Genomic DNA, 25842 nt, shown 5'->3' on the forward strand with positions numbered 1-25842 from the left:
AATCGGGTGTTAGGAATATTAGCATGTTTAACATGTAAAATCACATTTCCCATCCTACCTCGGTTTCCATGCAGTTGTCAGTCATGGAAGCACAGCATTTCGCCAACATGGGAACACACTCTTCGACGATGGACTGGATGTCCTTAAACTCTGCTGATGGCACCTTTTGGGCAAATGTCACCAGTGCACTAAAAGTGAACAGAAATGTAAACGTGTTTTACACATGCACGATAACACAGTAGTTGTGAATGCTCATGCTGTGATTAAAGGTCAACAGTTATAAGGTCACAGTTGAGCAGCTTGACCCCTGCTAACACAGTGGACTTTGTCAAATAATATGTAGGAAATAACCCCTGCAGTCTTTTTGAATTGAAACTAATTTCTTTGAACGTTATAACTCTAGATAGAACTCTAGAATCCACATCATCAAGATCTGCTGGCTCATGTCTTCATTTGACACAGAAAAGTGAACCCCTTCAAAAGCTCTGTAATATCCTGTTAGAAATGGGGTCTTTGGTTGGCAGGCAGGTTACCCCCTGTCCAAGCAAGGACCCACACTCTAGCCAGGGCAAAGAAGAAACACACCGTGTTAACCTCCATTGACCCCTTTTTGTAGTTTGGCACCAGCAGGCAGGCTTAACTCAGAAGCAATGTATAAAGTATTTGTACCAACACGCACAGTAATACAGTGAAAACACTACAAAATTGACACCACACCAGTTTAGAAAAATAGGTAACAATGATCTAAATCAAACAAGACCAAAATGACAAAAATCCAACATACACAAGTCAAAATATGAATTTTCAGAAGAATAAGAGTCTTAATCCATTGGAAACTATGATTTTGCACAAAGTACCTGGTTTGCATAAAAAATAAAGCTGTACGGGCAAGCGTGCATCAGAAAAGTCAGCGATGCTACGATTCCTTCCTTGTAAGGGAGACCATGCATAGTTTCTTCTCCAGTCGGTTCGGCGATGAGTCGCAGGAGAGCGATGCTTAGATTTCCAGACAGGGCACCTCGGATCCACACAGAGTCGGGTTGACTTTGATGCCCAGGGACGATGCGTGGAAAATCCAGTCACACGGTGTTAGAAAACCAAGCTGCGCGGGGTTTGCGTCGTTATCAGCAGCCGCAAGCCGGTGTTGCGTGTAGTTTCTCCAGCCGTGATGTGTCAATCTCCTAGCTGCGATGCAGGTGGAGCATCGATTTCAGCCGCAAAGCTGGCATCGCATTGTTTATCAACCATGTTGCAGATGGTGTGTCAAACATTTCCCCTCATGGTGTTCTGTGCGTTTATCTTCAGCTCTTGTTCTGACAACTTTACCTTTCAAGGGCCCGGGGACTGGATAGGACACCACTTGTCAGGGCAGGAGTCTCTGAAGAGAGTCCAGGTGTTGGTAGAGGAAGTCTATGATGGCCCTCATTTCAAGCCCTTGGAGATTCTTCACAAGCAGGAATATACCACAAAGTCCGGTCATTATTTCCTTTCACAGCCAGAAGAAGCAACTGCAGGATCGCCCAACAAAGCAGTAACACGCAGAGACAGTACTTCTCCTCCGCTTTTCAGCTCTTCTCTTGGGCAGAGGTTCCTCTTGAATCCAGTAATGATCTAATTTTCAGGGGTTTTAGGTCCAATACTTATACTTGTTTGCAAGATCCTGCCTTGCCCAGGCCAGGCCCCAGACACACACCATGGGGTTGGAGACTGCATTGTGAGAGGGCAGGCACAGCCCATTTAAGTGTAATTGACCCCTCCTCCCTCCACTCTAGCACAGATGGCTCATTGGGATATGCAGGCTACACCCCAGATCCCTTTGTTTCACTGTCTAGAGGGGATTCACAAACAGTCCAACTGTCAAACTGACCCAGACAGGGAATCCACAAACGGGCATAGTCACAGAATGGTTAAAGCAAGAAAATGCCTACTTTCTAAAAGTGGCATTTTCAAACTAGCAATCTAAAAACCAAGTGCACTAAAAGATATATTTTTAAATTGTGACACCAAACTCCTTTTCTCTATCTGCACTCAAAGGGAATCTGCACTTTAGGAATATCCCCCATGTTAACCTCTGAAAGAGATAGGCCTTGCAACAGTGAAAACTGAATGTGGCAGTATTTCACCGTCAGGACATGTAAAACACATCAATACATGTCCCACCTTTAACATACACTCACCCTGCCCATGGGGCTACCTAGGGCCTACCTTAGGGGTGCCTTATATGTATAAAAAAGAAGGTTTGGGCCTGGCAAGTGAGTACACTTGCCAAGTCGAATTGGCAGTTTAAAACTGCAGACACTGCAGTGGCAGGTCTGAGCCATGTTTACAAGGCTACTTAGGTGGGTGGCACAACCAGTGCTGCAGGCCCACCAGGAGCATTTGATTTACTGGACCTGGATCCTGCAAGGTTTTCCTACAGAAAATAACAACTGAAATAAAAAAATATTGAAATCGAGGTGAAAAAAACAGCCATTTCTCTTCATGTTTTACTCTAACTTTTTACTGCGATGTCAGATTTTTAATATTTTTAATAGCAATATACTGTTATGTCTGCTGGACTCTTCTGGTTGCGGAGATATATAGGGTTTGTAGGTTCATCAAGAACCGTAGGTACCCAGAGCCAATAAATGAGCTGCACCTTGCAATCTGTTTTCATTCTATACAGGGTATACAGCAATTCATTTGGTGAAATATAAAGAGTGATGAATAGGTATTAAGAAAACCTTTGTATTTCCAAAATAAGCACAAGATAAGGTGTTGATAAGCAGTGGTTATTTGCACATCTCTGAATTCTGGGTCCCCATACTAGCATGTGCATTACAGGGCATTTCTCAAATAGATGTCTTTTTTACACACTGTCTTACATTTCGAAGGAACAAATGTAGAGAAACACAAGGGGTAATAACACATGTTCTACTATTCTGTGTTCCCCCATGTCTCCTGATAAAAATGGTACCTCACTTCTGTGGGTAGGCCCAATTCCCACGACAGGAAACGCAACATGGACACATCAAATTTTTGCCAAAGAAAAATGAAGTGTTTTTTGGAAAGTGCCTAGCTGTGGATTTTGGCCTCTAGCTCAGCCAGCACCTAGGAAAACCTACCAACCTGTGCATTATTGAAAACCAGACACCTAGGGGAATCCAAGATGGGGTGACATGTGGGGCTCTCACCAGGTTCTGTTACCCGGAATCCTTTGCAAACCTCAAAATTTGGCCAAAAAAAAACACTTTTTCCTCACATTTTGGTGACAGAAAGTTCTGGAATCTGAGAGGAGCCACAAATTTCCTTCCACCCAGTGTTCCCCCAAGTCTCTCGATTAAAAATGGTACCTCACTTGTGTGGGTCGGCCCAGTACGCGCGGAAGGAAATGCCCCAAAACACTATGTGGACACATCAAAATTATAAAATATTAAACTACCTGTTTTTGCGGGGTGGGGGCCTGCATTTTTTACCCTGGGCTCAGCAACCATCTAGGGAAACCTATCAAACCCAAACATTTCTGAAAACTAGACACCCGAGGGAATCCAGGGAGGTGTGACTTGTGTGGATCCCGCCATTGCCATCCTCAAATTTAGCTAAAAAATCAAATTTTCCCACATTTCTGTGTGGGATCACCACACCGGGACATATTTCCTAACACCCAACTTTCCCCTCAGCCTCCCAGTGAAAATGGTATCTCACTTGTGTAGGTGGGCCAAGTGCCTGTGACTGGTAAGAGCCAAAATCATGTCGAAATTGAGGGGGAACAAAGCTGGTTCAAAAGGGCAGTTTTGAAAAAAAAAATTAGGCTGACAAGTGCGGCAGAATTTATAGCGGTATAGATGAGACAATGCTGGGTAGTAGGCATTTTGCAAATTCCTGCAGATTCTAGAAGGTTCCATCACAAAAAATATGGGAAAAATGTGTGATTTCCCGCAAAGTTTGAGGTTTGCAGGGAATTGTGGGTAAGAAAATGGTGTGGGGTGCATGTAAAGCACACCACCCTGGAATCACCCAGATGTTTAGATTTCAGATGTGTCTAGGTCTTGTGGATTTTCCTACATGGCAGCGTCCCAAAGTCCAAAACGTGCAGCCCTCACCATTCCAAGTGGGACGATTTTGAGAGGTAGCCAAGCTCTCATGGCCCAAATGTAAAACCAGACCTCAAAATAATCAAATTTCCTCTTACTTCCCATGGGATAAGATGTTTTAGTGTGTAGGGGGAGAGCTGAACAACTGTTACCCCCTTCAGTAGGGGTGAGGGCATAACCAGGCCCACACTGGTTGGTAGTCACCACCCCACTATTTTTTTTTTATTTCCTGGTATCTAGTAGACTTTCTGCCACCACCGGGGTATGGATCGGGGTAGTTGCAGCATATGCCCACTGGTGGGCAGAACAGCTTTGGCCCCATTTATTTGGGATGGGGGTATGGCCATGCCCCCACCCTCTTATTTTGAAAAAAAAGTCTTATCTGGTGGGCTTTCTGCCCCCTTTGGGGGCAGATGGGCCTTCCAGAAATAGGCCAATCTGCCCGCAGGGGAGCAGATATGGCAACAGTAATGTGCCCCCATGGGGAGCGACCCTTTCCTGAGGGGCTGCTCCCCAAACAAAACACACACATACACACACACCAATTCCTGGTGCCTAAGTGGTTTTTGCCCCCCCGGGGGCAGATCAACCTAATAGAAATAGGCCGATCTGCCCCCAGGGAGAGCAGAAATGGCCTAAAATAACCCCCCCCCCCCCCCCCCAGGGGAGCAACCCTTGCCCAAGGGGTCGCTCCCCTTGCGTGAAATTGGCGCCAAAAAAATCCCTGGGGCCTAGTGGTTTCTACCCCCCTTGGGGGCAGATCGGCCTAATAAAAATAGCCCGACCTGCCCCCAAGGGGGGCAGAAATGGGCTAAAGACAATTTGCAACACAGGGGAGCGACGATCCTTGCCTAAGGGCTCGCTCCCCACAACAACAAAACAATCCCTGGTGTTTGGGTTTCTGTCCCTGGGGACAGATCGGTCTAATTACAATAGGCCGATCTGCCCCCAAGGGGGGCAGAAATGGCCTAGAGCAAATTCTCCCCGCCCCCCCCCAGGGGAGCGACCCTTGCCTAGGGGGTCACTCCCCTCACTTGAAACTGACCCCCAAAAAATTCCTGGTGTCTAGTGGCTTCTGCCCCCCTTGGGGGCAGATTGGCCTAATAAAAATAGGCCGATCTGCTCCCAAGGGGGGTAGAAATGGACGAAATACAATTTGCCCCCCCCAGGGGAGTGCACATATATAAAAAATAAATAAAGTAAACACTAAAATCTATATATCCTTGGTGTCTAGGGGTTTCAGTCCCCAGGTGGGGCAGAAAAGGCCTAAAAATATTTTGCCTCCCTGGGGAGTGGCTTTAGCCCAAGGGTCCGCTCCCCTTACGTATAAATATAAATAAAAAACACAATTCCCTGGTGTCTAGTGGTTTCTGCCCCCAGGGCAGATTGACCTAATAAAAATAGGCCGATCAGCCACTAAGGGGACAGAAATGGCCAAAAAGTAATTTTGCCCCCCAAAGGAGCGACCCTTGACCAAGGGGTCGCACCCCTCATATAAAAAAAAGAAAGAAACAAAATAATTATCCCTGGGGTCTAGCGGTTTATGCCCTCCCGGGGGCAGAGATGGCCTAAAAATTGCCCCCGGGCCGCGGACTTTGCCCGAGGGGCCGCTCCCCTTATTCATTAATAAAAAGATTCCCTGGTGTCTAGTGGCATTTCTGCTGCCCGATCACAATGCGATTGGGCAGCAGAAATGCAGAGAGAGACATCAAAGGAAAGGAAAGGCCTTTCCTTTCCTTTGATGCCTCTCTCGGCCCCTTACATGATTGGAGGAGAAATGCTTCTGCATTTCTCCTCCGATCAGCGCTGGAAGCTGAGCTTCTAGCACGGATAGGTAGGCCTCTGATGAGGTCAGCGCGCAATTGTGCGCTGACATCATCAGACACCACAGGGGGCAGGGGGGCAGGGGTTGAAAGGGAAGTGATTCCCCGTCCATCCCTGCCCAGGGGAAGGGAGTGCGAGGCCCCCGGGGGAGTGCTGGCGCTTCCCTTGAGGGCCCCTACTTGGACGTAACGGTTACGTCCTGGGCACCCAAGCGGTGCTGCCTAGGACGTAACATTTTATGTCCAAGGCACCCGAGGGGTTAATATTCATGAGGTAGACCAAATTATGACCCACCACAATTCAGTATTCTACAAATCTGTTGTTACATAGGTCTGCTCATAAAATTCATTACTGATCACAAACATTCTGGTACAATTATTGACCAGGATTTTGTGACTAATTTTTAGGATTGAGCCTGTGAGAGCATGCACAAACTATTGATTACAAAAGAGCTTGGAACCCACCCTTTGCTTACCATTTGTCTACTTTAGGGTCACTCTTCTTTGCAGCCATCTTAATTGGACAGTGCTGCCAGAGCATTACTTCTGATGCTTGCTGTGAAGCAGGGACCAAGCACTAATTGATTTCTCTAAATTAACGTCTGTAATCTGCTCGCACTGTGCTTGAGGCACTATTTTATTTAGGCATGCTTGCTCATTTTACTAACACTGTATTTGAGTCTAACACCTACAGAGAGCCACTGGCATTGTTAAAGCTGACCCCTTCATTAACTGTGCCCTTTTATGAGAATAGAGGTGACAAATGAAGTTTGTTAGCCCAGCTCAACCCTCTTTTGCTCTAAGTAAACATCCCTTATTCTGTCTTTTTCATGCCTTTGCTGGCTTGGTGTTTGGCACTTTCTCTGAAGCCAGTTGCCATAAAGTGCCCGTATAGTCCATATTTCCACAATGTTTGCTTCTGGAAATTGTGTGCTGAGAGGTCATATTGCTGCTATTCAAATGAGAACCGCTCACTTCACTGAGTTTAGTTTGTTCACAATTCACAGTTTGGGAACGCCCTTCCATTCCTAGATATTCCTTCCCACAATCCCACAGTTCACACTCTGACATCTGTGGATCACGCCAATATTCTGCCAAAAGAAATGTTGATATTGTTAGCCAAATGGGAGATCAAAATTAAGCCTAAAGCAGAAAGAGTGCTGGGTAACTTTTCTCAGTACCTTCTGGTCCCCAAGAAGGATTAGGGGATGGGAGCCAATTCTGAGCCTCAGATTCTTTATTTCTTTCCCCAGAATGTAGAAGTTCAAAGTATGAAATGCATGCAAGCGCTGCTGGCCTTAGACATTGAGGTTTGGACTGTGTCCCTAGAGCTACAGGACACCTACTTTCATTTACCCTTCAGCCTTACATCGATCTCTCTGGCATTTATAAAGATCAAGTCGTAAATATTCCCAGGTTTGGGATACACAGATTTTTGTTTCTAGAGATCTGCTGAAGATTGGATGCCTCAGCTAGTCTCGAACTACATACAAGCCATGATGTTTTTATTGTTTATCCTAGAGTTCTCTATTAAGAAGCCCAAATCTCATCTCAAGCCTGTGCAGAGGATTCCTTTAATGGTCCACTCTGGACAAGGGTGCCCTGATCACCTTCCCACCTAAAACACAGGAAAGGTCATGGAAGGATGCTTGCAATAAGTCTGACCACTGGCAATCACTCAGAGTAGCATTTCAACCTGTTGATATTTTGCCCACCATTCCACCTCAGATTAGACCCAGCCATATGCAAGTCAGTCTTGACCCTGCTCCAAAAGGAAAAGTCCAGCCCGAACTGCCAAGCCAGGTCATCGCTGAACCAGAACACAAGCAACCCAAGATCTGTTTCACCCTAATTGGGTCTCTTCAGTCCGGTGTAGCTTGGTTCCAGTGGCACAGTGAGCAAGGGACCCACATCTTGGCATATACCCATGGCCATTTCGGGTGGTACACCAAACACACAAAAGGTGATGGGAGACCTAGCCTGGCAGTTCCGGCTGGACCATTCCCCTGAGGTGCATGAGGAAAATGGTCAAGGCTGATTTGCATATGACTGGGTCCAAATTGAAGTAGCATGGTAAGCAAAAGAACAATGGGTGATTAGACAAACTGCAAACATTCCTCCCATTAACTGTTGTGTTGACCTTCCCACCTATACAGCAAGTCTAAAATATTCAGGGCTTGATTGAGATCCTAGCGGGGGAGGTGACTCTGTCACAAATGTGATGAATATCCCATCTGCCATATTACAATCAGATTATAGCCTATGTGTATCAAAATATAGCGGACAGGATATCTGTCACATTTGTGATGGAGTACTCCCGCCAGGATCAAAATCAGGCATTCAGTCTTTGATCCCAGTGGTGATAGTTGTTGTTCCAGCCTTGATGGTCCTGAGGATTCTTGATCTGTTAGTATTGTTCCTCATGTTGGTGTATTATGCCTGTTGGCTCATGGGATCCCTTCAATGTAATTCGTAATTGGCTCTGCAGTGGGAATACCTTTTGTACAAGATCAGTGAGTCTGACAAGGAAGCTCCGGACTTTCAGTGATGAATACAAATCACACGTCTGAAAATCCATTCTCCTTGCTCCCTCAAGAGATCACGGTAGTCACTTGTGTAGCCTGGGGAGGTCACCTGAATGAGTTGGAGGTCAGTGGTCTCTGGTTCCAGATGGAGCAGCGTTATCATATACATCTTTTAAAGCTGCAAGCCACCTAGTTGGCCCTAGATCCCTTTTTGCTTTCTATAAAAAGCAGGTCGATATAGGCACTCAAGAATAACATTACTGCCATGTGACGCTGCAAGAACAGGGCAGAGTCTGGTCTTGTGCCCCCTGTCTGGAGGCTATGAGGCTTTTGTGATGGTTGCCACTTCACTGAATGTCCCCCTATTGCCACTCAGCTGGTGGATCCTACATCATCAGAGCAGATGAACTCAGCTGTTATTCTGCTGATCAAGAGCAGGGTATTCATCCCAAGTCAGAACAAGGTATCTTTCTCCGGTAGAGTGGAACCTTTGTAGACATATTTGTTACCTATGAAAAGCCTCACTGTCCAGTGTTGTATGTTCTACAGTTTCGTGTTCGGGAATTTCTTAGAGATGCATTCTGCCTGCTGTGAAATTACAGCTTCCCATACACATTTCACCTCTTCTGTATACTCAGTGAGCCCGGAAGGAAGTCAGGCAGGACTGAGGACAGGTGATTCTGGTGGCCCATGTTTGGGCCAGGTACTCCAATCTACTGACCTTGAGCACCTGCTCCATACTTTCACTGCCTCCTCAGGACGTTCTGTTGTTCTAGCAGGCAAGAAAAGATGCTACACCTGAATTTCCACAATCTTCATCTCCATGCATGATGATTCAGATGAACCAACTGAAATGTATTGATCTGAAGGAGGTGGGGGATGTCTTTGTGGCTGCTTGCTGCCCTTCCACCAAATATATTTACTCAGGCCTCTGGTCCAAGTTTGTGGCCTGGTGAACAGAGAAGTAGGTTGACCACCTACAGCCTACACTGTTGGATACAATTTCTTCATATCATCTTTAACCCAACAAGGCTTTGCTTATTGGTACGTTTAAGTGTTACGTATTGGCTCTTTCAGCCTTTCTTTGAATGCCTGAGCAGCCCTCATGCTTCAAATCATCCACTATGACGTGTTTCTTAAAAGGGCTCTCACATATGTTTTCCCCTCCTCCCTTTATTATGACACAATGTGACCTTAATTTTGATTTTAAATTCCTGATATGTGCTTCTTTTGAGATTCTTCATAGCTGTACTCTAATTAAGACTCTTGGGGCCGTATTTATACTTTTTGGCGCACAACTGCGCCAATGCAGTTGTACGTCAAAAAATTTAACGCCGGCTAACGCCATTCCAAAGTGCCATGCGGGCGCCTTATTTATGGAATGACGTTAGCCGGCGGAGCTGACTGGTGTGCGTCAAAAAAAATGACTTACACCAGGCAGCGCCGGCGTAGGGGAAAATGGAGCTTGGGCGTCAACAAATGGGCAAGTCAGGCTGAGGCAAAATTTTGGCCTCAACCCGATTTGCGCCATTTTTTTTTACTCCCAACCCCCATTGAAATGACTCCTGTCTTAGCACAGACAGGAGTCATGCCCCCTTGCCCAATGGCCATGCCCAGGGGACTTATGTCCCCTGGGCATGGTCATTGGGCATAGTGGCATGTAGGGGGGCACAAATCAGGCCCCCCCTATGCCACAATTAAAAAAAAAAAAAATACTTACCTGAACTTACCTTAAGTTCCCTGGGATGGGTCCCTCCATCCTTGGGCATCCTCCTGGGGTGGGCAAGGGTGGCAGGGGGTGTCCCTGGGGGCATGGGAGGGCACCTCTGGGCTCCTTCCGAGCCCACAGGTCCCTTAACGCCTGCCCTGACCAGGCGTTAAGAAATGACGCAAAAGCGGCTGGACGTCATTTTTTTTGACCCGCCCACTCCCGGGCGTCATTTTTGCCTGGGACTATAAATACGGCGCACATGCCTCTGAGTCATTTTTTAGACGGGAACGCCTACCTTGCATATCATTAACGCAAGGAAGGTGTCCACGCTAAAAAATGACGCAAACTCCAAGATCTTTGGCGCTAGACGGGTCTAACGCCAAAGTATAAATATGGAGTTAGTTTTGCGTCGGATTTGCGTAAAAAAAAACGACGCAAATCTGGCGCAAACAGAGTATACATATGCCCCTTGATCTTGAATATCATGTTTCTCATTGCGTTTGCTATGCCGAGACCAACGAGGTTCATCCTAAGGGGCTGTTATATCCAGTGTTACATGCGGATACCAGGACCAAATTGTGTTAGACAACATTTCCTCCTCCCTAATTGTTTGATGGTTCCTCATGTAGGGAAGGCAAATATTTTTGACTGACATTATTTTATGTACTTGGTGCTAACTTAAGGGAGTGCTTGATGCAACCACATTTTACAGCTAGATTATGAAAATACGTTTCTGGTAGTTATAATATGTGACAAGAACATTTGTGCACAATTATTGTGTCATGTTGTAGTGATGGTCATGTGACCTGTGATTTGTTTTTGTGCTGATGTGCTTTTATTTGCATTATTGCAATGTTGTGTTTGGTGGTACTTTAGTTTTGTTCTGACTGTTTTTTGTGTTATATCATATTATGTTTTAATTGTGTTATGTTGCTTTGTATGTGTTATTGCACTATGTTCTGTTGGTTGCATTTAGAACTGTCAACAAATGCTGCTACATTTCCTGCTAAAAGCAGTGCATGCCTTTACATGTCCTTCGACATGCAACCATTTTCCGCTGTGTAAGGTAGTACATAGAGCTGCTCCTGCTCTTCAACTATCTAAGACCTCAGACAGCACAAAACTGTGGCAGAGGCTGTCTCAAGTTCGCACTTGCAGAGTGATGGAACTCATGGTTCTTGAACAATCTTCCAACCCTTTGGGGCTGCACTGAGGTAAACTGATATCGCGGTTTAAGTGGCAGCCAGTGCTGGGACTGTTCAGGGTGGAGAATGGAGTGCTTCACCAAATGGCATGCTTCTCAAGCATGAGAATAATGAAATACGTTCAAGAAAACAAAATCCTATTTTGCAATAAATATATTCCTTACCTAAATCTGATCTTTTCATCTCCCAAACTGGAATAGCGGGAACACATTCGGTTTGACATCACAGTGAGTATCTGTAAAGGTTTTCTCTGCAGTTTCTGGAAACAAAAAATGTTTAAAATGTTGTCATTAGATAGGGAAGATGTTGGTTTTTGCATCCAGATGCACAGTGGGAGCTGGTTAATTAAGATGTGTGGCAGAGCTCATCAACTATGAATCCAATAAACCAATACAAGTGGACAAGTAGGTTGCCTGAGATGTCGAGTTAGTTGCTTGCAACCACACTGTGTGCTTGGGTCGGGCGAGGCATTCATCTATTCCCCCATCTAACTTCAGAGGGTACTTGTAAACAACAGTCCAGGTATGGGCAACCCTGTTTGGCGGCAAGTAAGGTGGGAGTGCTGAATGACCCATTCCCCAAGCATTGGGTGAGCTTGAGAGACAATCATTCAGCTTGTCCTTCCACCTATCCTGTTCTGAGCTTGGTGCTGCTGTTCCAATTACCCCAACAATAATGTTCTCAGTTGTGGAGCTGCACCTCCCTGTATTCAAAGGGCATCCTCTCTGTTTCCTGCGCCCTTCCAGGTAGTGTTGCTGCAGTTCACCTACACCCACAATGCTATGATTGCATCAAATAGTCAGCAGAACTGGGGCGAAACCAGGAACACAGAGGACTGCACCAGTCCACCGATGAGGGTGGGAGGTGAGTGGGGATTAAAGAGTACAAACACGGGTGTATGTGTACACTTCTGAATGTGTGCACCTGTGTGCACTGGTACATATGTGTGCGTGTGTGTGTGAAGGTGTGTAGCTTGACACTTGATGTTCATGAACGATATATGAGGGATAATTGGACACTAAGGGATTGGCAGCCAACTGATCGGGATATCAGAGCACATGGCACATTTTGGCAACAATAGTCATGTTAATAGTACCAGGACACATGATGCCAGCAACTGCCATGTCAGAGTTGCTTATGGGTGCATGATGGCAATGTCAGACGAATGGGGAGTTACATGACCACATTAGGACAATGACTGGACTATGATGTGGCTAACTGGGTACATGGTAATAGGGACTAGCAGATTTTGGGTACTTGGTGGAATGACGGCAATGCCTAGCATATGGCAAAGACAAACATGCAACAAGGATATCTAGGCACATACTGGCAACGATTGGCGCTTTTGTTGCAATTACTGGTGCATTGTACATTGAGGAAAATGATGTCAATAACTGGCTTATTGTAGGATACTTTTTTTCTAATTAAGTAATGCTTGGCCAGGACATAAACTAGGCGCCTGCAGGCCCAACAGTGAGGTGGACACCCTCCTTTCAGGTGCCCCTCCCATGCCGCTCCAGTCCAATACCTATCTGTGAGATACGAAAGACTCAAATGCACCATCCATTCGTTTTCCTCATGCCAATGTGCTTTGCATACGATACGGGCACCTGGGTGCTCGTGTAAATGGCTGCCATCTAAGGATTATTGAATGATAGGTGCTGATGCACATAAAGGCACCAAATTGAATACAATGCGGTATTTGATATCAAAATTACAATCATTAGCACCTATGTGTTTACTGATCATGAAAGAAAGGTTTTTGGGGACAAAATAGAATTCAGTGAAAATGACAAGTCAATATCTGGGGACAATATTAAAGTACTGCTAGAAAATAGCAAATAGTGAATAAATTCACTTATCTAAAAATGAGAGGCTGGGATTAAGGGATAAAGGATTACAACTGATTTCACTTAAAGTACCTTTATCTTAATGGTTATTTTTTTAGGGTTCAGTGTAATATGAAATGCACAACAACATTTACTTGTTTTGATAAGGCAGAGGCTTCTTTCAATTGAGTGCTTGCCCTGCAGGTTTTAACCTCTGTCCGCCACCTCCACTCATCACAAAGGTTTCAGTGCAATGGTAGCAGGGCTCGCCAAGATGTAAAGTTCAATTGTGGCAAATGTGAAACCAGAGGTGTGACTTCAGTTAGTAAATGTTCTGCCTCTTTCCTCTGGCAAGATAGGAAATAGGTTGGTATTTCTTTGAAAAGTGATATATTGCTAAGCATGGCATTTGAACTCTGCGAGTCATATGCAATTTAATATAGAATTTTAGGACAAAACCTTTAAGAGTAATATCTTGGCTAGTTGAATTTCCCAGGAGGCCATGCAGCTTGCATGAAAGTAGGTTTGTTGTCAATTGGGGGATTTTGAATAAGACTCTCAGAGCCACATTTGCATGCCTTTTGCGCTGCTGGTACGTCACTTTTTTGACGTTCTAGCGGTGCAGAGTGCAGACCCAGATCTACGAGGCCACGCAAAGCCACTTTGCGTGGCTTTTCATGGCCTCGTAGATATGGTGTAAGGCAACCCAGTGCAAGTTGCTGCGTTGCCTTACACTGCGTCAGGGGGCGTTCCATGGGCGTTGCTGTGGGTTTTGCCACGAAACACCGATGGGCATTGACGCATTCCCAGATTTACAAGCCACTATAAACCTGGGAATGCATCAAAACCTTACACTTCCCCAAAGGGAGGCATAACGAGGAGAAATATCTTTATTTCTCCTCGTTTTTTCCTCTTCCTATATTTGCTACATACTGCAGCACACACAGAAAGAGGAAAACACCTCTATGCTTTGTTTTTGTGCAGGATGGCGCCCCTTCCTGCACAAAAACAATCCTGCATGCAATGCAGGCACCCTTGCTCTATGGGGAAGGGACAGAAGTACATTGTATTTACGAAATACAGTGCATTCCTGCCCTTTCCCTGTGGTGCAGGGCAGTGGTGCGCTGCCTTGCGCCATTTTTTTTGCAAATATGCCCCTCGTTTTCTGTTTTTACAGATTTTTTTTTTTTTTAGACAGACAACGATGTATTTCCTCTCTGCATTTATTTTTAAAAGAGAAAAATACAAAACATTGTGATTATTTTGCGTTTCTTTCCATGCAGATTTCTTCAATTAGATGCCATAGAATTGGGAGTTAAACAAAGGATAACATTTGCTTAAATAATGGCATTTGTTAGCACACATTTGTAGTATAATGATAATATTTATCTGTGGGTGTATTGTTCTGCTATATTTGCCTGCTTAATTTGCTTGAAAGTGACAGGCATCAACATGCGAGTGCATGTTTATCAGTTAAATAAGTGTGGAGATCTATGCTTTGACAATTTATTTACAAAATAAATATGGATAAATACCGGTAGGTCAGCCAAAAATAAAATATAGATAAATACAGATTGAAATGTTAACATAATAAACATCAGGAAACCAGGATTGCTAGTTATGACTAACCTCCTTTCACTTTGAGTGCCCTCTTGTTTGGCCAAGATTGGAAGGCAGAGGCATACTCTAGACTTAGTACCATGATGGACATGTCAGACAAATGTGGAGAGTACCCTATCCGACAAATGGCAGTCCCCCCACTCAATTTAGATTTATGCGAGCCAACAAGGTTCCATGGACGGAGCCTCCGCCCGCTCCGCCTTCTACCAGAAAAAGGCTGGCAATCCGGGGGAAAAATGTCGCTGACACTGAAGTTTCAAGATGTATTCAGGCATAAATAATTGTCAGGTTCCTGTAATGTCAAGTACCTCAAAAACTGCTTGGAAATCTTGGTGTAGCTGGTGTCTGCTTAAGGGCATCAGTTCGATTTTAGCAGATGCGTTTCAGATTTCCTCAGTTCATTGGTTTCTCAGGGCAAACTGTTGTGGAAAGCCAACAACCCCCAAATATAACTTATTATAAAATCCAAATTTTCTACGTCAAACGTGTGGGCTGGTACACTTATTCTCAATTTGATTTCTTGGTGGCCTCTCTAAAGGTCCTCTTGACTACGCTCACCATGCTTTTTGCCTTGCGTCTTTCAGATGAGTACATTATGTTTCTGGTCTATTTCTTTCTTCCACGTGATTTTCTACCTCTGGGGTTTGACTTCTTTTCAATCAAAAACAACAAAATGCAATCCCTGAGCATCTTTATTTTTCATAATTTTCCAAAATTGTGTGGTGGTCATTGTTTGAAGGAATACGAATTTGTAACACAAGATCATAGAAAATCATGTTCCTGTAAACTGTTTTCTTCAGAAAACCTTAAAGTCCACTTCTTCTCAGACTTTTGGGTAATATATGCTTCTAAAGTAGAAAGACCTTGGTGCCTAAATGTTTTTGCTGGAGATCGGCAAGTGGGTGTTCTTAGATCTGTCAATTAATTCAGAGAATACTCCATGATCAACTAGTTTTATCGGCTGATATGTCACTTGTTAACATATTTTACTTGAAATACAATTCGAGCCACTTACATGTAAACATCAAAGAAATGTCCTGCTTTTTAGACAGTGGTATTATGCTACTTCTACTAATGGGCCCTTCCTCGTATAATTTCTTTTCAATCGGCTTTCCTAGCTCATATTACATTTGCACAAGGAACAGTCTCATGTGGAGTCAGAGTTCTGAAAGTTGTTTGGAACAATGATGTATTTGTCTTGGATAGCCATGTTACTTATTCTCAGCCTGATGGTTTTTCACAATAAATCATTGTGCTTGATGCAGAAGAGTGGAGGTATAAAGACAGTACAGTTTTCGGTTTGGGTGTCTCCAACTTGGCTCACTGGTTAAACCAGAAAACAGAAAGCAAATTTAAGGTCTTGAAGTCAGGAGACTCCCTCACTACTGACTGAGTTGAAAAAATCAAAATGGTCATGTGTTACTTGAAAGTTATAAGTTTTTCTGACTGTGTGTGTTATACAGCATATGTTTAGGACGGAGGTGGCATTCAAATTAAAGTCAGAAAAAAAAGATTTTGTGAAACATTTATTCTCTGTTATCTATGTCCCGTTTTATTATTGGTAGAGAACGTGATAACTCAGATAAGATGGTCCACCACCACACTTTGCATAATCAAGGTCCATCGTAATTTAAAACTGGTGTCATTGGCAATAGATTATGATGGTAGTTCGGGGGTGCGTGGCCCGGCCAGATAGCTGTTCATACACATGCGAAAGCGTTCCAGATTCTCCAACTCAAAATCCTCTAAAATCCTGTCCAGGATCTAAGGCAACCACACAGAACAGGGTTAGTTAAATGGTGCTCATACTCTGAGTGAGAGCTATAAGAATTGGACCCCTCCGCCTTTGGGGACAAGAGATTTTGAGGTGGTGCTGGTGGTGCTGAAAGGTGAAGGAAGCTGAGAAGCCACCTCGTCTTGGCAGGCCCTGGAGGCAGCACCGGCTCCTCTGGAAACGAGAATACAGAACTGCGGGACTGTGTCCCTGGCCCACACAGACTTTTTGAAAATAGAATGGGACAGACAGAAGGCGGTGCACCAAGTGGCAACAGAACTGGGAATGCACTGCTCGGGGAGGAACGCTGGAAGAGATGGCTCAAGGGCAGAACTCCTATAACACTAGCTCACGACAGACCATAGTGTGACGATTTGTACAATGCTCACATAATCATTGAGGGAGGCCACTGTAGCCTCACTGGTGAACAGTAAGAGAAGTGACTGGAGCTTTGGCCTTCACTTGGATTCAAGCAGTGCTGTGTGAAGGTAAAGGGGCCCCTCACATGATAGCAGTATATCAGACTAGAAGCAAACTTTCAGGGGAAAGAATTTGCAGATAGGAAGGCTGAGATGTCTGCATGCTTATTGCAACACTTCCATGGAACAATATGATGGGCAATGATAAGCCTTCCAAAGCCCAGCAGGGCAATACCATTACTCTAAACGACACACCCCAGGTTTCCACCCCAAACGCCACTAATCAGGCAGAAATTGAGCCATCAGGGGAGCCTTTGCCAATGTAAAAAGAGCCATGTAGATTTCAGCTACTGGCAGCCAAACATGGTTTAAGGACAACACTAGAGGAAAGAATTGACACGTCTTGATAGAGGTCAACTTCCTCAGCACATACTTATGAAGTATGGCTGGAAGGCTCCACCCAGCCGAGGAATCGATCAGTGACCTCAGAGCAGAGGTTAAGGCACCTAAAGAGCAGATGGCCAAGGTGTCAGCAATGACTAGAAGTTTGGAGAGCTGGGCGGAAGATGGGGAAGGGTGCTCAGGTCATAACAATTTGAGGCTGCTAGACTACCTGGAAAGGGTGGAGAGTGACTCAATTGAGTGTTTGCTAGAACAATGAATCCTATGGGAACTTAAACCACAAAGACTATCCAAACTTTGGGTGGAGCAGGTGCAAAGGGATTTAACTACTAAGCCTCCACCATATACCACCCCAAAGCCCTCTCTGAAAGGACAGAGTTTGCTACAGTACATTGGCTCATAAAGCGTTGCGAGGCACCAATTTTAACTACATGGCCATTTTTCTGTAAATGGCAACTGTATTATACCCTAGCTCATCTTCAGAAAATGTATCCAGCTATGTCAGTGCAGTGTTTTAGATGTGGCCACAACTTAGGAGATGGGTTACATATAGGTTTTACCTGTACCACATGAAAAGGCTTCTGTCACCAGATATTTGCTGGTATTATTTAAAAAAATGAAACTTGAGAAGCCCCTGGACCTCTTAAGGCCCTATTGTGTATGTTTTCTCCATTTAGCCAATCCACTGTAAGACAGAAACAATTCCTATACATTGCCTCTGTGGCTGCTCGGTTGCTGATTCTGCAGAAATAGAAGTATTCTGAATGTCCCAGATTTGAAGCATGGGTACACAAGATGCTCGGTGTTAAATCTTGAGAGAAATGATATGTCCAATAGGTCGAAGCACTCAAGAAATGTAGGGGCATTTTGAGTATTTTCAATTAATGTATGGTAGTATTAGAAATACAAATACACGCTATTCTGGGTGACATTGAGCACTGTTGTAATGGAAGAAATGTTTTCAAATCTGATGAATTGTCTATCTCATGATTCAAACAATGAATGATATTTTATGTATTATTTACTTTAAAATGTTTTAACCTATTAACTAACAAACAAAAATAAAATAGTTTAAAAAAAGGACAGAGATTGTATTCTGAGATCTGCCAGAGAAGCTGGTGCTGTACAGTATAAAAACTATCAACTCGTTATCTACCCAGACTATACTCGAAAGGCACAAGTTCAAAGAAACTTGTTCTTTGGGGTAAAACAAAATCTTAAGGTGTTGAACCTTAATTTTATATTGTTGTATCCTTCTCATTTCACAGTGGCAGCAAATGGAACAACTAACATTTCTGAATAATTGGAGGAGGTTTAGGACATGGATTTTATCGGTGAAACTGGGTGGGCTCCGGTCCAGCATGGGCAGAAATTGCGGCCATGGTTGGACGGGGAAAGGGATGGTTTGCTGCAGCTAAACAGCAACAGGATGATGGTCTTCCAGAGTCTAGGTGCAGAAGGATGGCATACTGAAGGGAGAAGCAGAATCGTCTTTGGAGGGGCTCGGTCACTCACTGTTATCCCTGACCAATGGTGGGAGATGATTAAAGAAGAAAAGTAAGGCACAACATGACCCCTCTAGGATGAACTAGAGGAATTAGCAAAATGTGCACAGATGTCTAGCTGGTTTGTGAGAGTTGTTGGGATGTGCTTCTGATCTTTCAGAAGTTAATATACCATGATTTACACCACAGGGTGCATTTGTCAAAATTTTGTTGGGGGTGTAAAACTGCAGGTATCAATTGGAGAACTTCCTTAATAGGTTCTGCATGGTGTTAATATACTGACAAACAATTGCTTCAATGGGACATACACAAGAGGTAGAATAGGGTATGGTGGAGCCTTGGTGTTTTTCTGTGCTAGGATCCTTAGAAGGTACCTTCTCTCACCTATGTATTACACACTAACAAGAGCAAGGGTATTATTGTTTTGTTGCACCTTTAATGTTGGGGGGCTATTCCGGATCTATGGACTGGGTAGAACTGATGGGCAGGCACATTATTATTTTATTTATGTGTTTACCTGGGGTGGGTTGTTTGGGAAGGTGGCTGAAGTTTAGAGTTTTGGAATGGGTTATGTAGGTTGTTTCATGTTGCACTGGTCTCTCATATACACATTATATGACTTTTCAGGGAGCTGGATCTGGGGACCTGAGGGACCCTGGGTGCTTGGAAATGGAGGCTCCACTGGGATCAGTAAGCTGTCAGATATCTGCACAATATAAGATATTTTAATGGAATGTCTGTGTTCACAATGGCTATAAAGAACAACACTGAAGGTTGGCCTTTCTCAGCGGTTACAAGGTGGATATAGTCTGCTGGAGACTCACTTCATTGGCCCCGAAGACAATAAAATAAGGAAGAAGTGGATAGGTCAGTTTTACTCTTCCACTTACTCTGCATATGTTCAAAGAGTATCTATTTGGGTGGCCGTAGGGGTTCCGTTCCAGCTTGTCTACTCACAGGCTGATGTTTAGGGTAGGTACATCCTTCTACATGACACGTTAGATAGGAAGAAACTGTGTAGTTAATAGTTATGCCCCCAACGATGGAACATTATGTTATACTTTGTAGGACCTATTGATTCAGTATGTAGATGGTCCAATACTATGTGAGAGAGTTTTTAATTGTGCGTTTGATGGAACTATTGATAGGCACCCCTGAGAGCATCATACAATACCAGATATGGTTTTGGCATTAGATAAAGTGATGCACAATATGGAATGTGTGGATGTGTGGAGAGAATTACATGCCATCAACAAGGCATACTCATGTCACTCTCTTCAACTGGCTGGATCACTTACAGGTGGCAGGTATACCACCCTATTGGATCCAGGATGTGCATTATCTGGGCAGGTTCCTTTAGACCACTCCGTGTTAATTGCTAGAGTTTGAGAGGGGGAGGAGCAGAGCAGTCTTCTCATGCCGATTGCCTCAAGGAGTTCTTTTGGACTCAGTGTGTCGAGATGCCCCAAATGACTCACTGGCCGTCTACTTGGAGACTAAATGATAGTCCGCAGACTCTAGAGCCAATGAATGTGAGGTAATGAAAGTGATGGTAAGGGGTCAATACCTGGATAAGGTCTTTGGGGTTAAGAAGTAATTACAGAGAGATCTAGAATTACAGCAGAAAATACTATAGGAGATGCAACAATCTGAAATTAAATTTTCTGAGAACAGAGCCAAATTGAAAGTGGTCAGATAGACACTACAAGAAATAAGGGACTGGTTAGATGGTCTAATGCTAAAGGAATATAGCCAAAGACTGCAGAAGGAGGGATACAAGTCCAGTAAGTTATAGGTTTGGAAACTAAAAAAGGAGACAGACATAACCCCAATTCTTCAACTCAGCCACTTGGGTGGTATGGTGGCTGCGAAGCAAGCTGCAATAATTGGTACACTCTGCGATCATTTGCAAGGGCTGTATGGGCTACTCATCCTGATATGGTTGCATTGGTCTCCGATTTTCTGAGGATGGTTGGTCTACCAAGACTCCTGTAGCCTCTTAGTGAAGAGTTTGAAGCAATTATCTTGAAAGAGTTAAGGAAGACCCTGACAACGATGCTGAAGGGCAAAATGCCAGGAAGCAACAGTTTCCCAGTGGATTTCCTTCAGAGCTTTGTGCCTCAGATGATGGAGAAGTTGATGAAGGTATTCAAGGAGGCTAGACAGAGAGTTACCTTACCTCCTACTGTGTGAGAGTGCATTGATTGGATGATCCTGAAGTTGGGGGGACAGATGGGGAGACCCAGTGGAGCCCTTCTCCTACAGGCCCCTGACCATGTTTACCTCTGACACTAAGGTTTTGTGTGAGGTCCTGGCAAGGAGAATGAGATCAGTGGTGGGCTCTTTGGTCTACAAAGATCAGTGTGGCTTCATACCGGGCCAGAATACGGCTATACATATTCATAGGCTAACTCATGTGCTCCACTCAGCAGGAAATATGGAGGAGGGGCTCACATTTTTATTGGTTGACTATGAAAAGGCAATTGATACATTAAATTGAACGTATCTGATGGAGGTCCTGCAGCTTATGGAAATTAAGGCCAATTTCTCATAGCTGGGTGCTTTAAACAAATCCCAGGACCAGGGTTGGAAGCAGTGGTATAGTCTACTCAGACTGTAGTGTTGAATGGGTCACTAGGTAGGAATGTCCTCTTCCCCTCTAATCTTGTCTCTGGTGAAGGAGCCTTTGGCGATTAAGATCAGGAAGCAGATGAAAGGCTAGGGGATCAAGGTTGGAGACATTACACATGTAGTTTTCCTACGCACTGACAATGTTGTATTCTGTTTGAGGCGATCAAGGGATTTGGTGCCAGGGTTGGTGTGCCCAAAGAGTACCCCAATATTGTAAGATAGACCGCTTGTGTCTGAGAACACATAGCCACAAGGGTCCTTAAATGTTCCACTTCACAAAGGAATTAGATTTGTGTCTTCTGCAGCCCTTCAAGTGTGCACGTGTAGATATGAAGTTGGTGTGTTGGAGGTAATGGGGATGTCAGCTGAATGGAGAATTTCAATATATTCCAGCTGACTGCATACCACCCCCCCATTCCTCCCCCAATAGATGGACAGGGCTTCTATCATGCATCTCTTGTGGACCTGTGCCAAAATCTCAGACTATTTCACTGTCGTAGCAGTCAACAAGGATCACTAAAGAGCTTTCTCCAAAAAAGGTATTTGCTGTGTATTGTAGCAAAACCAATGAAGAAAAAGATACAACATATATTTATGCATCTAGCAATGGTGTTAGCAAAACAAACACAAAGCTATAGGATGGTTGAGGACAAAAAAAACGAATACAGCCCTCTGGGTTAGAGATACAAAGGAGTGAGCTTTGGCAGAGTAGACTCATATCAGATTATCCAGGACAGATGACAAGCGGCTGACAACTTAACCACATTACATTTATTCAGAGAACAGAGGGCCCAGATTACACACCTGGCGACACTCACACACAACTTAGAAGATAGCATGTAAGACTACACTAGGTACTAGGTTTGAGGTAGGCAGCTTATGTGGAGATTGTGGCACAGTCACGGATATAAGCAGATTTGAAAGGTATTGGACTCAGAATTATTGACTGTGAGAGGTGGTTATTTAGTCTACAATGCATCAACTGTATAAAATAAGATGTGTTTTCATGGGGGACTACTGTGACATTATTGTTATTGTTTACCAAAGTATGTTAACATGATGAATTGCCAAAAAATAAATATTTTAAAAAAAGATGGTGTTTACGTGTTATCTCAAGTATCACTCTACCTCATTCATTGAACACCTGCACTTCAAGGTGCAAATCTCAAAAAACTTCACCCTTAACTAAATCCTCACCTACTGACTACCCTGACCCCGAGCCACCTTTACCAACTTCATCACTGACTTCATTGCTGTGCTCACCATCGACTCCAGAGCCTACATTCTCCTCTGTGACCTCAACTTTCACCAGGAAAACCGAAATGACCCTTGCTCCAGAGCACTTTCCAAAAGCTTGAGCAACATCGCACTCGCCCAGCTAGTCTCCGAAAACACACACACACAATCACACACTCCCCAGACACACACTAGACCCCATCTTCACCACAATCAACAGTGTCAAAAACAGCTCCACTGACCACTCTATCTCCCACTTCAAAACCAACACACCTCAAGTAAGTCAACACCCCTACTAGGTTTAGCATTCCAAGCCACAGCTGGGGCAAAATCACAGAAGCAGTCTAGCACAGCATCCCCAGCACGGATCAACCTAGACCCACAGATAACCTCGACAAGGATATCCACAACTTGATCAAGAACTCTGCTGACTCTCTTGCACCCATCAACCCCAATAAGCATAGTAGATCAAACAAGCAGGCAAGCTGGTACACAGAACACCTCAAAGACCCTAAACAACACTGTAAACAGCTAGAAAGAAAATGGAGATCCAGCCAAAACACTGCCAACAGAACTACTTACAAGGCTGTACTGAGACACTATTACCTGCAAATAAGAGACACCAAGAAAAAAGCACTAGTAGCCCACATCGAAGGAAGTTCCAACAGCTACAAGGAGATCCTGTTGATCATCAAGGATTTTACCTCACACTTAACCACTGTCCGCAGCAAGATCACAAACATCAATAGCAACTTTGCACACCAATCCAACCCCAGAGAACTCAGCACTAACTTACCCACTACCAACCAAGACGGACACTTGACTGAATAGACAATCTTCACCAGAAATGACACAGTGGCAACCATGCAGACCATTCACTCAGGGGCACCAATTGACCCATGCCCCCACCATCACATCTACAACTTGGGAACGTCACCAGTCAGCACCACCCTGCCCCACATCATCAACATCTCAATCATGTCTGCCACTTTCCCGGATGAATGCAAACTTGCAGAAATCAATACCCTCAAGAAGCCTACAGCCGACCTGAATCAACTGCGTAACCTCTGACCCCACAGCCACAAAAGCAAATCTGTAGGTCTCTCATTCTCCTACATCACACCCAAGACATGAAATAAACTCCCTCAACACATCAGAGACTCCTCCTCACTTCTTGAGTTCTTTAAGAATCTGAAGATCTGGCTCTTCATATAAGCACCTTCAATTCCACACAACTACACCTAACTGGATACCCCCTTGGGGATAAGTGCTCTATACAAATCAACATTACACCTGTAGGACTTACCTTTAATAGTTACTACCAGTAAATATAATGTGTGTCTGCACATCTTTTCATGGTGGAAAACCGTTTTAATAGAAATCAACTGTTTAAAGCTCACAATGTCCTTTGCTTACCAAATTGCCCATAATTAAAAGCAGATAAAGAACTCCATTAAAAAAATAAAACATGGCTTTATTAATGTAAAAGATGGTTCTTTTTAAAATGTGCAGTCTTTAACTTGGACATGGAAAGTGACAAGTTGCCATTCCATGATAGATTGCCTCCATTGTTCCCAAGCCTCAGTGGCAGGAGGGGGGTGGGTGGTGTACCATTCACCCCTCAATGGCCAAACATGTGAGCTGGAGGGAGATCTTGATATTTCAAGGTTGCTTTGCTGCCATTAGCAACCGCCTATCTCTCTTTTGGGGAGAAAAGAACAACACCCGTGCTTCGCTCCTGCCTCACAGTGCACAGATTTCTGACTAATCATTCTCTCTCATAATCTAGTCGGTAGCCACTGGCGGAGGCGCACCAACCAATTTAGGATTTCCACTCTCAAAACTCCTTTGGCAACAATTTTGTTTGGCACTAGTGTTATCATTGGCATAGAAAAAAACACGTATCCCTCTCTGCCTGTCAACTGGTGGCATCCTGACTTAGATGAGACATAAATTGGACGCCAGTAGTAAGGCAACTTCAATTGTCATTCCCAAATAGGAAAAACAAGCATCGGCAAAGTGAATAGGTCTTGCCTATGCAAGAGCTATTGGCTTTGTCAATGGCTTTTAGCCAAGTTGTACCGTCGAAAGGCTGCTGTACAGCATTGCTGAGTTTTTTTTTTTTTTAAAGTGTTATAACACAGCTAGTGCTGGTCGTGTTTTTGCTTTTTTCTCAGAACTACCACGCGGCTTAACACTTTTTTCCCCAACTTTATCAATGCTTGTTCTCTGAAGGAAGGTGGCAATCTGAGGCACGGCATGAGACAAGGAGGGGTGGGGTAATTGGGTTGGGGGTTCCTTGTAGCAGAGACCAGAAGTCTTCACGGTGGTAGAAGGGGGTACTAGGAGTTACCCCAGAACACTGAAGGCTGGGATATAGGATCAGGAAGGGGTGGCGTACGTGGCTGCAGGGTGTACAAAACAGAAGGGCTGGAAGCGGTAACAAACGGGGTAGCTTTGGAGGCCAGGCATATGAATGGAGAGGTGCAAACATACCAGTTTACTAAATTCCATGCATTAGTATCTCACCCAGTAAAAAAAAAAAATCTCGGCAGTCTGGGATTTGTAATTTCTTTGCTGATTCCACCATAAAATCGAGATTACAACTACCAGAATGAAGAGAATAAATCCGGACTCTCTGGACTACTCACCCATTTACAATTGAGAGCTCCGGAGATGGTGGAGAAGTAATTTAGAGCAGCACTGATGCCCAACAAGCTCCTGATGGCAGAAGAGAGGGAGTGGGGGCTGGATATTGCATTGCCGGAGTGTGCCGAGCGGCACCACCTCTGCAACCACGAAAACTAGAAAAAGACTTGTTCTAAGCAGTGGAAGTATTAAAAAGTCCAGTTTGGGGAAAAAAAAGCAGTGTGGCGCAGCCAACTTTGACACTTTGGCATACCATTTGTTTTGGCAAGGCAGGAACGCAGGAAAATGGGTGGAGGTAGGGGGGTCAGCAACACACAGAGTTGAATGGTGGGTGGGAGGTGAAGAAGAAACAGTACCTCCATTATGGCAAGGGCAGCGGCCAGACAATGGTGAAATTGAATCAATCTGTGCTTGGTCTATGCTCCACAGAAAAGAAAAGG

The 25842-nt window shown here is 44.3% G+C and overlaps 1 protein-coding gene across 1 annotated transcript in view; it reads right to left on the bottom strand.

Moving 5' to 3' along the window:
• The window catches only part of GC (GC vitamin D binding protein), a 203378-nt gene that overhangs the window by 100816 nt on the left and 76720 nt on the right, over nucleotides 1–25842 (bottom strand). Inside the window, exons 6-7 of the mRNA XM_069236874.1 lie at nucleotides 11502–11596; nucleotides 59–188 (exon numbers count right to left, since the gene is read on the bottom strand). Coding sequence (XP_069092975.1) covers nucleotides 59–188; nucleotides 11502–11596 — 225 coding nt within the window. The remainder of the gene's footprint in view (nucleotides 1–58; nucleotides 189–11501; nucleotides 11597–25842) is intronic.

The sequence above is a fragment of the Pleurodeles waltl genome, chromosome 1_2 (genome assembly GCF_031143425.1).
Source record: "Pleurodeles waltl isolate 20211129_DDA chromosome 1_2, aPleWal1.hap1.20221129, whole genome shotgun sequence".
In the NCBI taxonomy this organism is placed as follows: Eukaryota; Metazoa; Chordata; class Amphibia; order Caudata; family Salamandridae; genus Pleurodeles; species Pleurodeles waltl.